The sequence below is a fragment of the Corylus avellana genome, chromosome 8, assembly GCF_965113065.1.
Source record: "Corylus avellana chromosome 8, dhCorAvel1.hap1.2, whole genome shotgun sequence".
NCBI classification, from domain to species: domain Eukaryota; kingdom Viridiplantae; phylum Streptophyta; class Magnoliopsida; order Fagales; family Betulaceae; genus Corylus; species Corylus avellana.
In genome coordinates this window covers 21,080,475-21,095,070 of record NC_142497.1, presented here as the reverse complement: position 1 = coordinate 21,095,070, position 14,596 = coordinate 21,080,475, and the positions used below count along the sequence as shown (strand labels likewise).

Below are 14,596 nucleotides of genomic sequence, written 5' to 3'. Positions count from 1 at the left end.
CTACATTTTGTTTGGTCATGTCACAAGGTTGGTCTTGCCGATCCGTGGCTGACAGGTTACAACGATCAACATACTTCGTAAGCGTTTATATTAGAAAATCGGCAAGAACACTTTGTCAATTGGGGAAATCAATTTTACAACCCAATCATGTTCCGCTACCACATCCCAATGTCGCCAATAACGCTATGTACTACCCATGGTTTGCGGTAAGATATCAAAATACTGTATTTTCCATTTTACCAAAATGATAAATAGATGCTTTCATGATGTTACTGTTTAAAGGCGAAATTATGTGTTGTATGTTTCAACTATGTTATTACTGTTAACACCACTCTTGCTAGCAGGATTGTATTGGAGCAATTGATGGAACATAAATAGATTCGCGTGTATCAAGTAAAAAACATATTCACTACCGAGGTAGGAAGTGCACCACAACTCAAAATGTCATGTGCGTTGTGGATCTAGATCTTTGCTTCACATATGTTTATGCTGGATGAGAAGGGAGCACGCATGACGCACGTATTTTCACAATGTGCGTTAACGATTCGAGGTTAAAATTTCCGACTTCAGTAGGAGGTATCGTACCATACTAGCTTCCCAAAAATTACAAAGAAATTTGTTCTCATGGGCAACAATTTGAATAAATTAACTAATGATTAATACATATTATACTTCATTTGTAGATGCCTACTACTTGGTGGACTCGGATAACGGTTTATACCGAGGATTCCTAACACCTTTTAGAAGGGAATGCTACCATCTTCAAGAGTGGCAAGACGGGGGTTTACCAATTAATCAAAGGGAGGGATTTAATCGTAGACACGCGTCGCTGAGGTCAGTTGTGGAACACGTATTCGGAGTGTTGAAGAACCGTTTTCCTATCATGAGGAAAATGCCTCCATACCCAATTCGGTATCAGCGATTGTTTGTAATCGCTTGTTGTACAATCCACAATTTTATTCGAAAGCATTCTGGAGTGGAAGACAAATTGTTTAAGGAAGCTCTAAAGGGTTTGAACCCAGGGGTTGATGTTACCGTGCTGCAGCCAGGGACAGTAGTCCCATATATATCAAGTGGGTTATGGCCAAATCAATCAAGCGACAGCACGAGATATATGGGAAAAATCCGAGATGTACTGACCCGTCATATGTGGGAACATGGCACTTTCGAATAGTAGTGGGCATGGACAATGGAATTGATGCCATTTTGGTGGTTTGTATGGGGCCGTATTTTCTGCTATGACGGTTATTTAGGCTATTTTTAACTTGTTAGATTTGGTAATTGTTTTGTAACGTAACCGATGGTGCATTTTGGTAATCCGTATTTTGGATAACTCGTAGTATGTGTGAAAGTGACACTTTCATTTATTACATTTGAAATGTAGTGGATTTGTATACGACGTTTGATATCACGCATATTGTTTGTAGGATAAACTTCACTAAGCCCCCCTAAACTTCCATTTGCTCTCACTTTAGACCCCTCTTTCAGTTTTCAATGTTAGATTAAACGGTTTGACTTTTTTATACACATTATACCCCCACGTTAAAACTACACCGTTTTGGACTTTAAAACTACAACACTCACCCAGCCCAAAACGACGTCGTTTTGGGCATTAAAATTATTATTATTTTTAAAGCAAAATATTAAAAAAAAAAAAGAAAAAAAAAGAGGAGAAACATCGGGGTGGTTCCAGCCACCCCCTGGTCGATCTGGGGGTGGTCGAACCACCCCCATGGCCAAGGGGGTGGTCCGGCCACCCCCTTGGCTAAAAAAAAAAAAAGGGGACCGGGTGCATTTGGGGGTGGCCGGACCACCCCCAAGGGGCTGGGGTGGTTTCGGCCACCCCACACCGGCCGTATGGGGTGGCCAAAACCACCCCCAGTCCCTTGGGGGTGGTTCGGGCGGACCACCCCCAAGTGCACCCGGTCCCCTTTTTTTTTTTTTTTTTTTTTTTGGGCCAAGGGGGTGGCCAGACCACCCCCTTGGCCATAGGGGTGGTCGAACCACCCCCATAACGGCCATGGGGGTGGCTCCAACCACCCCCTTGGCCAAAAATGGGGTGGTTCGGCCACCCCATTTTGGCCAAGGAGCCACCCCGATCGGTTCTCCGATTTTTTTTTTTTTTTTTTTTTAATAATATGTTTCATTTTCATTTTTTTTTGAAAAAAAAAAAAAATTAGTTGGAATTATCGGTTGGTTGGGAAGTGAATAAAAAAAGAGTTGTTTTTGAAATTTGGGATGATTTTTTGACTTGAAGGGGGGCAATAATCAGCTGGTACTGTAGCTGGAACAGTGCTGTTCCAGCTATAGTACCGGCCCTGGTTGAGGGCAAACATAGCTGATATGATCATCGTACAATGTATGAGGCTGTCGGTGATTCACTTTCAGTGAGGTACGGGAAGACTGGGGTCGGTTTAGTACGGGCTTTGAATAAAAAGATTTTATTCTGACAGTAAATACAAGACATGTTTTTTACAAACTTATCATTAAGAAAACTGTTTAAAATGTTAAATTAATTAATAATTAAGTAATTAAATTTAACTCTTTCTATAAGCTTAAATTTTTGAGATAGCTAATAATTTAACCTGATATCCCAAATAATCTTGAGATCGAACCTTGACTCCGTCAATTCACTTCCCATTTAAATTAAACCTTGATTCCGTCAATTCATCTCTCATTTAAATTAAATGTTTCATGTCTCACCTATTAAAATGAAATTTAAAGAAGTTTGAACCCACATATGAGGGGGAGTGTTAAACTAATTAATGATTAAGTAATTAAATTTACCTCTTCCTATCAAGTTAAGCTCTTTTATAGTATCAGAACTTAACTCATCTTATAAAATCGATTCAATAAAAGAGGATTGTCCACTCCTTATAAACATGCCAAAGATCTTGTTTACAGGCAATGTATGATCATAAAATATGTTCGAGTATATGAGCCTCGTAAAAGCACTTTTATAGAGAAATATTACGGTTTTTTCTAGTATTTTTATGATGTTCTTTTCTTTACGTGGATATTATTCTCTCATTTCTGAAAGAAATAAAAAAATAAAATAAAAAACTTACATCATCAATCTCTCTCTTTTTTTTTTTTTTTAAGAAAATAATATTCACATAAAATAAGAAGAACACAGGAAAAATCGTATAGCATTTCTTTTTGTTTTTTTTTATCTTTGCTGTCGAATTTTGCATAGTTCTAAGGACATTCCGTCTACGGCCAATTTCTAGTTGCATGTATCTTAGAGCATCTTCATCAACTATATATATGGCTATGTTTTAGTTATTTAAACATTTTTTTTTTAATTACGCATTTTTTAATACAAATTTTGATAAATTTTTTTATTTCGCTCTCTTTTTAAAATATTATTTATTATTATTATTAATTTTTAACCAACCGTTTTGTTCCCCTCTCACGTCTCTCTCTCTCCCCTCCCCCTGGACCCCCTCTAGACCAGCGATGGAAACCCAACATTGCTAAATCAGGGCAACCCCACAAGCCTTGGAAATGAAAAGACATGTCAATGACAATTTCCTCTCCCTCGGCACGCAAAGGAACAGTCACTCTGCCTCTCTCGTCATGCATAGAATAGTGAGATTTTCTCCCAATTTTTCTCAATTATTTAATCCTTATATAATGAACAGTAAATAAGTTGAATAAGAAAAAATGTTTAAGGATCTACTCAACAGTCTCAACTGGACACAAAAAAAGTAACTTATAATAATCAAATTTGGCTATTATCAATTATTTATCTATTTTATTGGATATGCTCTTATGAATAGTATTATATTATATACTACATCATTATTACATTATATTATTATTTTACATTTTTATTGGGCACTGTCAATCTAGGGTTAATGTTTTTGTTTAGAGAGGGTTGATCCAATGGTGTGTCGGATAATGACATAGTATATATATTGCATTGCGGCTGTTCGTATACCATGTCAGCCACTTATAAATAATCAAATTTACTTATCAAATTTTTTTGCTTAATTTATTTACTTATCTTGTGTTACGTATGTAACACTCATGTAGCCTGTTACGTAAATTTATTAAAAAACAAAAAAATTACAATAAAAATTATGCTAACCAGGGGCAGACCCACTTGAATCAGTGGGCAGGACAATGCAATTTAACTCTTTTTTATTTCCGCTCCTAGTATTAACCAAATCATTTTTTTAAGGACTAAAAAAAAAAATACATATATCCGCCGCCTAAATGCTATTTGAAAGAGAAATATAAAAGAGAATTGAAAAAATGTCTGAATACTTAAACATATTTACTCATTTATTTAATTATTTATCGTAAACAAACAGTTTTACATTTATCAAACAATTTTATTTTAGGACCAAAACAAACCAACGGATACAAGTTCAACCAGAAATTTCAATTGCTTTAACTTCAGGCTTCTTCACCTCCTCCTTAGGAACGGTGACTGTAAGAACCCCATTCTCCATGGAAGCCTTCACCTCCTCCATCTTCACATTCTCCGGCAACCTCAACCTCCTCATGAACTTCCCGCTGCTACGCTCCACCCTATGCCACGTGTCGTTCTTGTCTTCCTTCTCCACATTCCTCTCTCCGCTGATCTGGAGGACTCTGTCATCTTCGATCTCAACCTTCACTTCCTCCTTCTTCAGCCCCGGAAAATCGGCCTTGAACACGTGGGCTTCTGGGGTCTCCTTCCAGTCGATTCTGGTGCTCACAAACCCAGAATTTTCTCGAGAAAATTCGGGACAAGAGGGGAAGGGGAAATCCCTAAACGGGTCGAAGACGCTGCTTCGCCGGCCACCGAAGAAGCTTGGTATGATCGACATTCTCGGAACGAATTTGATGCTCGATGAAAGACTGAAAACGAAAATGATTTTGTGTGCTTGATGAGAAACTTGCTTGGAATTGCTGTTGGAACTCGATGGTTTGCTGGAGGAGGGATAGGTTGGCTATTTAAAGTAATTAGCGGACTATTCTGGTACTTTCGAGAGAGTAATGGTTTCGCGGATTGATTAACCGAACTTTCTCACAAATTCGAGAATTTTCGTGGGTTTTCACGAAGACTGGACCGGGGGCTTGTAAACGAAAACCACTAAACTGGATATCTTCGGCTTGGCCCATTTTTTTGGCCCACACTAGTCACTACTTCTTATAATATTAATTAAATAATTAAATTTATTATTTTTCATCAACTTAAACTTAAAAAATAAGTAATTTAATATGATATTAAGGTTGTGCTTGACATTGTTATTTCATAAACAAAAAATTCGATTTAAAACCAATTTGCAAAAAATAAAGTGTTTGGGATTGCATTTTTTAAAAAGTGTAATTTCAAAACAAAAATCTGCATTTTGAAATCACAGGTAAGTGGATGCCTTTTTTGAAAATATACAATCAAATTACATTTTCAAAATTTATTTTTTCAAATTGTACATTTTAAAATTGAACTTTTTGAAATCGCTAACCCAAACAAACCGTAAAGCTTGAATTTTGAAATAAATGATAATTTAAGCTACTTTATTTATTGGAAAAAATACATTTTACCCCATTGAATTATCCATCTATTTGTACTTTGATCTCCAATGTTTAAAAAGTGACACTTGACCCTTCCAAACTTCCAAATTGTTGCAATTCGATCATTCTGACTTTTATTTTTCCAAAATGCCCCCATCCCAAGTTAAAAAATAAAAATAAAATAAAAATTTAATTTTAAAAAAAAAAATTAAAAAAGTAAGGGGTGGCCAACCACCCTAGTTGGGCCTAGGGGTGGCTTCGGCCACCTCAAATCGGACACCTCTTAATTTTTAAATTTTTAACTTGGGATGAGGGAATTTTGGGAAAATAAATGTCAGAATGGTGGAATTGCAACAATTTTGAAGTTTGGGGAGAAGGAGGGGTCAAGTGTCTCTTTTTAAACATTTGAGGTAAAAATGCAAATGGGTGGATAGTTTTGGAGGTAAAATGTATTTGTCCCTTATTTATTTTCTTTTATCAATTTTTTCATTGAAGGCTCAATAGGGTTATAAAATATGGAATTAAAATCTCTTTCTTATTTAACCCTCCCAGTTCTGCACTTCATTTCATGTTTGGCACATTGATTGATATCTCTTTCTTCTTTTAGTTTATTTGAAGCTTGTGCCTTCATCAACTAAATCAAGCGTATTACAAGGAAAAAATAAAGGAAAATTGGGAATAAGATATCTTGAAACAGAGAAGAATTATTTTAGAATTAAGATTTTGCTTCATTACATTTAATGATGTAATCAGTGCTACATTATTTAAAATTTTAAATGACATGACAATATATACATTATGTGAAGACATGCATAAAATTAAGAGTTCGTTTGAATCTGCAGTTTTAAAACGTGTGATTTAAAAAAAAAACAATTTTAAAATATGTGATTTTTAAAAACATAGTTAAGTGTTTAGTAAAATTATAATTTGACTTTTAAAATAACAATCTATCATTAAAAATCATGCGTATCTAAACCCTCCACCCTTCACACTGTAAATTTTTAAAATGCACTCGCAAATAATACATTTTCATGCACTTTCATAAAGTCAAACTAACTCTAAAGTCATAAAATCTAAATATGAAAAAATAGTTATAAGCAAGATACACAAAAAGTACTTCACCTAGACAATTGCTTACTAGAAGAGATAGCGTAAAGCTAAAGCTTATAAACACATTTATCTCTCGCTTTTCGTATGACCGGTGACAAAGCCCATTTTTTCTTTTTCTATTTTTGACTATGAAAAGAGACTTTGTAATCCCTATCTTTTATTATTATTTTTATACTAATATATTTTTATAATATCAAATCTCATACAATATATTATAACATTATCCTAAAGCTCAAGGTGGGAGACTCTGAAATATTAAGTTTGAAATAAGTTGACAACGATCGGCGGCAGTGAGAATTGAGCCAACAAAGGGTTAAAATTTGGTGAACTATGAGCTTAAAATGAGCCTGAGTTTTAAATATTACAACAAAGACCATACAAAAATGGTCAAATTATGAACCATATATGAGAAATTATGTGCTGAAATGAGTCTGAGTTTTAAATAATATCACAAAAGCTGAAGACTTTGGGACAACAAATGGCCAACAACAAACCAAATAATAATTGGGCCAACAAAGGGCCCGCATATGGGCAACTTGGCCTATTTTTTATTTTTATTTTGTTTAAAGCAGTGTGCCACACATTCTATAAAAGAATGTGCAAAAATTATCTACAGTGACACAACGATTGGAAATTGCTAGTGAGAATTGGGCTCGACAGAATGGTGGGCTTGCTGCGGGGATTGAGATAGACTGTGCGGATCGGAGCTGGTCCAGCTGGCAAAGCGGGCGCGGATTAGTGGAAATACAAGAAATTGAAGAAGGGTGTAATCAGGGCCGGCTCAACCCTTAAACGGATTAGGCGGCCTCATAGGGCTCCAATTTAATAACGTCTCAAATTAATAATAATTTTTTTAAAAAAATTGATCCAAAAATTTTAAGTCATTATTACTGTTTATATTCTTTAATTAAGGCCCCTAATCATGATAATGAAATAATTTTAAAAGACCCCCAATTTAATAAGGCCCCAAATTAATGAATTATAATAAAACAATTTTCATAAAAAATAAAAAAAACTAAATTAAATACCTAATTGTCGTGAATATATACGCTTTAATTGATGCCCACTACTTAATTTTTTTAAAAAAGGCATTAATATCATTTGACTCTTCAACATTTTGAAATAAATAAAGTTTAAAGAATCGATAATAATAATTATAATAATAAAATATTCATCCTTAATTATGTTACAATTTAGAAGATTGTGTTAAATGTCTAAAATCAAATGAGAAAAATAAATAAATAAATGGTAGAAGATAAAAAGTTATAAAAATTAATGAGTAATTTTGCATCAAACGAGAACAAATTGAACAATAACTTCTAAATATAAATATAATAATATTATTAAAATAAATATTATTTAATTAATATTTAAATATTAAAAAAAAAAAAAAAGCCCACCTAAAATTTATGAGTAGAGATATTCGGTGGCAGCCTAAGAGTCCGCCCAATCTGACGTGGCCTTGTGTCACTTCTTGACTTAAAAAAAAATAATAAAAAAACTTTTGAATTTTTCTTTCTTCCCCGTTTCAGAAAAATCTCTCCTTCCCTCTCCTCTCACTGATGGCCGGCCACCGGAGACATCGAACGCCGGTGACCACTGACGACGAGCTGGTACCCACTGTCAAAATCCCCAAATTTCAAAATACCCAAAATCCTTAAAGTTCAAAACCCCAACCCACTGTCAAAATCCATCTTCCCTCTTCCCCCACCGACGGCCGCCCACCGCCGAGCGCCGGTGGCGACGAGCCACCCACACACAGGTTTTCTCTCTCTTTCTATTATGAGCCTGAGGTGTCTAAAGGCATGCGTTCACTTAGCCATTTTTAAGGGGATTGGTTGAGATAAGAACCAAGATGGACGTGAATATTTAGTATTCTTTTTTGGTTATAGAAGATGAGTAGTGGGAAGAGGAGAGAGAGAGAGGGGGAGAGATTTTCAGAAAAATCTGGGTTGAGTGAAACCCATGGGCCATAGTGCCATACGTGTTTTCTCACTTAAAAAAATTATTTAAAAAAAAAAAAAAAAGGTTTGGACGTGGCAAAAGGCCACGTCATATTGGGCGGACTGGGCGTAAATGCGTAATAGACTTTGTAAAAGAGAAATGCTAAAGGCCCAATTTTTTTGCCCAACAAAAGTTCAACTTTTACCCTTTATTTTTTTTCTAAAAAAAACAAAATGAAAAATGAAAAAAATGTCTGAAGCAACCCTATCTATTTTTTGCCTTTCTTTTATTTAATATTTTTTTTAAAATGAAAAATAGTATTTTTCTTCATAATAATGACATTTTCTTGAAAAAAATGACATTATTATGAAAAAAATACCAATTTTCATTTTTTAAAAAATACCAAATAAAAGAAAGATAAAAAATAGATAGAGTTGCTTCAAACATTTTTTCCATTTTTTATTTTATTTTATTTTTAAAAAATAAATAAAACAAAAGTTAGATTTTTGTTAGGCAAAAAAGTTGGGTCCTATCATTCCTCTTTGTAAAAACCCTAGATTCGTTGCGTTCGCCGTTGCCGTGAGAAGAAGGGAATACATATGCTTCGTCTCTTGGTGACTCCTGATTAGTTGCTGAATATGGAGATTAAATTGTTGTCGTTCCCGGCTGAGAGCCCTCCGCTCGCGGTGATAGTGGCGGCCAAGCTTTCTGGCTTTGTTCTGCCAACCGACACATCCCTCCCTACCGACTCTGCTCCCACCCTGCTCTTCTCTAATGGGTATTCTTCAATTGCCTTTACTATCATTATCATGGGCGTTGATTTTTTTTTTTTTTTTGATTTTTTCTGTCACTTTTGAAGTTCAAACCAAACATTCTCTTTTGGGCTGTTTGCATTTCGATGTATTGTTGTTGGTATTTTGATCTAAGCTGCGAGAGATCTATACTCAAACTCAACCTTTTTCACTGTATGTATGCTAGGATGAAATTGCATGGAACATATGTGCTTCTTCGTTATATTGGTCGGGTTGCCACACTTCCCAACTTCTACGGACAGAATGCATATGAATCTGCTCAGGTGGGTTTCTTTGAATTTGCTGAATACAGGACTTTTATACATGTTGTTCGATAATAATTGGTTTGGTTCTGTTTTGCTGATGTTTTGTTCTCAGATTGATGAGTGGCTGGAACATGCTCCTATATTGTCATCGGGCTCTGCCTTTGAGAATGCTTGCAAACATTTGGATGATTTTTTGCAGAGCCGTACCTTTTTGGTCGGTTACTCTTTATCAATTGCAGATGTAGCAATCTGGTCAGGTCTTGCAGGTAGAAGCTTCTGATAATACCTATTTATTTCTTTTTATATGGTTTTATTTAGACATATTTAGGCCTGCCTGGAGAATCAAAAGTCTATATTTTTCATTTAGTATTCGAATCTTGTTGTTTCTCTTTGAAATCCCATATAAAGATATCCTAAACCAAAGATTTTTTTTTGGATGCCACTGGAGGGATCATCTAACTGCTGCTACGGCTTAAAATTTTAAGCTGTCCTTGTTTGGTGAATTGGCTTATGACATATATTATCCATGGATTACCTTTTTACTTTTAATAGCCACACGTTTTATTGTGTTCCTTCTAATAGTCGTGGCGTATTAGATGGATTTTTCTTTGTCTTGATTGGATGGTTTATATCATCACCCTAGGGGATTAGTTTTAGCAGGAAGAATCTAGTTTCTTCTTATCAAATTTTTTCTCTCCACTAGATTTTAGTTTTTACAGTGCAGCTAACATCTTCCTATTAGGTGATCAAATTTTTATTTTTATTAAGTTATTCTGCAGATTCTTACCATTCTATACTTTTCAGGAACTGGGCAGAGATGGGAAAGTTTGAGGAAGACAAAGAAGTACCAAAATCTTGTACGGTGGTTCAATTCTATATTGGCAGAATATACTGATGCCTTGAATGAAGTCACAGCAATATATGTTGGCAAAAAAGGCTCGGGAAAGCCAATTGCAGCCAAATTCAAAGAGCAACAGGGTGCGAACATTCAATCAAAGAGTTCATTTGAAGTAGATCTTCCAGATGCTGAGGTTGGAAAGGTGCGGCTGCGGTTTGCACCAGAACCCAGTGGTTACCTTCACATTGGGCACTCAAAAGCGGCACTGTTGAACCAGTATTTTGCTCAGCGGTACCAAGGCCAACTTATCGTGCGCTTTGATGATACAAACCCTGCCAAAGAAAGCAATGAGTTTGTGGAGAATCTTCTGAAGGATATTGAGACTTTAGGTATCAAGTATAATGCTGTTACATACACCTCAGATTACTTCCCTCAGTTGATGGAAATGGCTGAGAATTTGATTTGCCAGGGTAAAGCATATGTTGATGATACACCACGTGAACAAATGCAGAAAGAAAGAATGGATGGCATTGAATCAAGATGTAGAAACAACAGTGTGGAGGAGAATATAAAACTCTGGAAGGAAATGATTGCAGGATCTGAAAGAGGTTTGCAGTGTTGTCTCCGTGGGAAGTTGGATATGCAAGACCCAAATAAATCACTTCGAGATCCTGTCTATTATCGTAGCAATCCAGTTGCCCATCATCGGATTGGCTCCAAGTATAAAATATACCCAACTTACGATTTTGCATGTCCATTTGTTGATGCCATAGAGGGCATAACACATGCATTACGATCTAGTGAATACCACGATCGTAATGCTCAGTATTACCGGATTCAAGAGGATTTGGGGGTAAGAAAGGTTTACCTTTATGAATTTAGTCGGCTGAATATGGTGTATACACTTCTTAGCAAGCGTAAGCTTCTGTGGTTTGTTGAAAATGGGAAGGTTGATGGATGGGATGATGCTCGTTTTCCAACTGTCCAAGGAATTATTCGTAGAGGTTTAAAAGTTGAAGCATTGATACAATTTATTCTGGAACAGGTAATTTCAAGCATTGATACAACTTTCATTGTCAATATGAAAACAAGTGAGAAATAGGTGTTTGTAGGAAATTCAGATTCAAAACCTTCTACATTTCTTTCATTCTTCTTACAACTGTTTGATTAGTTCCAGATTGTGAAACTGTTTGTTCATAGGTTTGCTCAGATTTATTGTACTAGATAGTCATTCTTACATTGTCATCTCCATGAAAATGTTATTGGTTATCTCTGTATTATTCTGTTTCAGGGAGCATCAAAAAATCTCAATCTGATGGAATGGGATAAACTCTGGACCATTAATAAGAAGATCATTGATCCTGTGTGCCCTCGACATACTGCTGTCGTTGAAGAAAGGCGTGTGCTGTTGACCCTGACAAATGGTCCTGAGGAACCATTTAGCCGCATCATACCTAGGCATAAGAAATATGAAGGTGCTGGGGAGAAGTGTACGACATACACAAAGAGGATATGGATTGAGCATGCTGATGCCGAATCCATCTCGGTAGATGAGGAAATAACATTGATGGATTGGGGAAATGCCATAGTAAAGACAATAGAGAAGGGCCAAGATGGGATAATCACTCAGTTGACAGGGGTTTTGCACCTTGAAGGATCTGTCAAGACCACAAAGTTGAAGCTTACTTGGCTGCCTGAAACAAGTGAACTAGTTAACCTCACACTGGTGGAGTTTGACTATCTAATTACAAAGAAGAAGGTACGTGCTAGTTAACTATAATGTAAGCTTTTTTAATCAGGAAATGTAAATTCATTCTGGAGTGGCAATACGAGTAATTATCTTCGTATGAAATATTAAAACAGTAGGGTGGAAAAGTTCAGTAACAACTAGATGGACCATTGTTTTTTTGATACTCTCATTCCAACAAAATATTGCACCATGAGATTTCTTGGTTATAATCTGCTGACATGGATGCAGATGTCATCAAAGTTTGTCATATTTGTGTCCAAAATTTTAAAACCTTAACAATTATGCCTTTTCATTTATCAACTTGTGAATCCCTTTGAAATATTATGTCATATGTGCTACTTGTGGTTGAGTTTTAGTTAGGGTTTTAGTTATGTGCTACTTGTGGCGGAGTTTTAGTTATGTGCATATGGTTAAAATGGTAAGCTTGTGTTCTATAATCAAGTCATATAAACAGTGGTATCCTAAATTGTGTTGAGCAAAAGTGCATGTAAGTCATGCACTAATATATAAGTAAGTACTATACCCATATTCCCCAAATGCTTTAGAAATTGGAGGTAGATTCGTATGGTGTCTAAACTGTTGCAGATGTTTGACATGGCTGCCATGTAAAAAAGTTTACTAATTTCTGTATGGGAAAGTGTGATACATGTTAGTTTGTATCTTTGATTGCAGCTTGAAGAAGGAGAGGATTTTATTGATGTTGTTAACCCATGCACTAAAAGGGAGACTGCCGCCTTGGGGGATTCCAACATGCGGAATTTGCAGCGGGGAGAGGTATTGCAGCTGGAGAGGAAGGGATATTTCAGATGTGATGCTTCGTTTATTAAGCCTTCAAAGCCTATAGTTTTATATGCGATCCCAGATGGCAGGGGCAAACCTGTTTGAAGTTAAACATTTCCAAACATCGTTGTTGATTTATTGTGATGTTATCGGATGAGAATTGGCGTTTTGCTTCTCTTTCTTTCATGGATTTGTATGGAAATACAGATGCATCTTTTTCTTTTTCTTTTTCTTTTTTAAATCCTTTTTTTAGTGTTTATGGTTGCCATGCTATCCTTTACTTAATATGGTGATAAGTGATAACCTTCTGAAGCCTTTATAACTTTCTTCGTATACGCGAGACACACGAGCTGCCAAAAAATTGTAGAACTCAGATTTATTTATTTATTTATTTTGAGTAAGTCAAGAAATCAGATTGATCAAAATGTAAAATAATTATGGGAAAAATGCTATATTGATCTTTGTGGTTTAAGGTTTGATAAATAGCTCACTAGGATTTATAAAAGTGAAACATTCATTGGGGTAAGCGCCAAAAAAAAAAAAAAAAAGGAAGAGAGAATAGGAGAACATAAGGGAATGTTACCAAACACAAGGTGAGTAGCAGCCTATTTTGTGTTTTGGCAGCATTCTCTTAGGTTCTCCCATTCTCTTTTTCCTAGGGATCAAAAGCAGAAAAGATTATTTCTTGTAACCTCTTAAAATGATGGAAAAATTCTCGCATCATTTTAAGAATTGAATGATGGAAGGATATAGCTCAGATGCAAGAGCTTTGCTCTTGCAATTATGGCTCATTGTGTTTACAGGTTGAATGTCTAATTGTTAGATTATAATGATAGTATCTTGTATTTGAATTGGTGGCTCACTTTTCTAAATAATGGAAAAGAGGACCGAAATATGTTACATAAAAGATTACTAAGACAAAGATGGGATGTTAAAAACGTATAGAAGGTAGGATGGACAGATAGTTAAATCTAGTATAGATCGTACATGGACAATAGTTAATAGCTTGATGCACTATATTATTGTAATGCATCACTTACAAAAAAATAACTAAAAACTAAATATAAAATATATATTAAAAATAAAGAAGATAAATCAAAGGGGGTGACTTGCTTGATGCACTATATTATTATAATGCATCACTTACAAAAAATAACTAAAAACTAAATATAAAATATATATTTTTTAAAAAAAGATAAATCAAAAGGGGGTGATCAAGTCACCCCAGAATCATCAATAAGATTAAGTGAGTGGTTTGACTACTCCCTCTGATCTGCATAGAAGTGGTTGTATAACTTTTCATAATCATTAAAAGTAGTTGAACCATTCAAAACGTCAAATCACGTGCACCAATTTTGCATTTTTTTTTTCCCAATAATTATTAGGAGCAATGATACAAAATAGTTACTAGTGAAAAATGACAATAGATTTGTTGAGGATACTTGAAGAATTTTTATTGGGCGGACCCTGTTCTCCCGTTAATGAACTTTCTAGCCAGTGTTAGATTATTAGCGAAAGCACCAGAGTTAAGATAATGTTCGAAGCCCATTAGGCCGACAGAGCACCAGAACTCCAGAAGGTTCCTAAAGAACAAGGCCCTCGAAAGTAC

At 35.4% G+C, this 14,596-nt stretch overlaps 2 protein-coding genes across 2 annotated transcripts; one reads left to right on the top strand and one right to left on the bottom strand.

Annotated features, from left to right (window-relative positions):
- Positions 1-4,298: 4,298 nt before the first annotated feature.
- On the bottom strand, positions 4,299-4,950 carry LOC132163546 (18.5 kDa class I heat shock protein). The gene has a single exon (XM_059573866.2). The coding sequence runs from the start codon at positions 4,818-4,820 to the stop codon at positions 4,377-4,379; it is 444 nt and encodes a 147-aa protein (XP_059429849.1). The 5' UTR covers positions 4,821-4,950; the 3' UTR covers positions 4,299-4,376.
- Positions 4,951-9,094: 4,144 nt separating this feature from the next.
- LOC132164409 (Glutamyl/glutaminyl-tRNA synthetase, class Ic) lies at positions 9,095-13,213 on the top strand. Its single transcript, XM_059574917.2, has 6 exons — positions 9,095-9,340; positions 9,541-9,637; positions 9,732-9,885; positions 10,424-11,502; positions 11,749-12,216; positions 12,880-13,213. Exons 1-6 carry the CDS (start codon positions 9,201-9,203, stop codon positions 13,090-13,092), a joined length of 2,151 nt encoding a protein of 716 aa, XP_059430900.2. The 5' UTR covers positions 9,095-9,200; the 3' UTR covers positions 13,093-13,213.
- Positions 13,214-14,596: the final 1,383 nt, after the last annotated feature.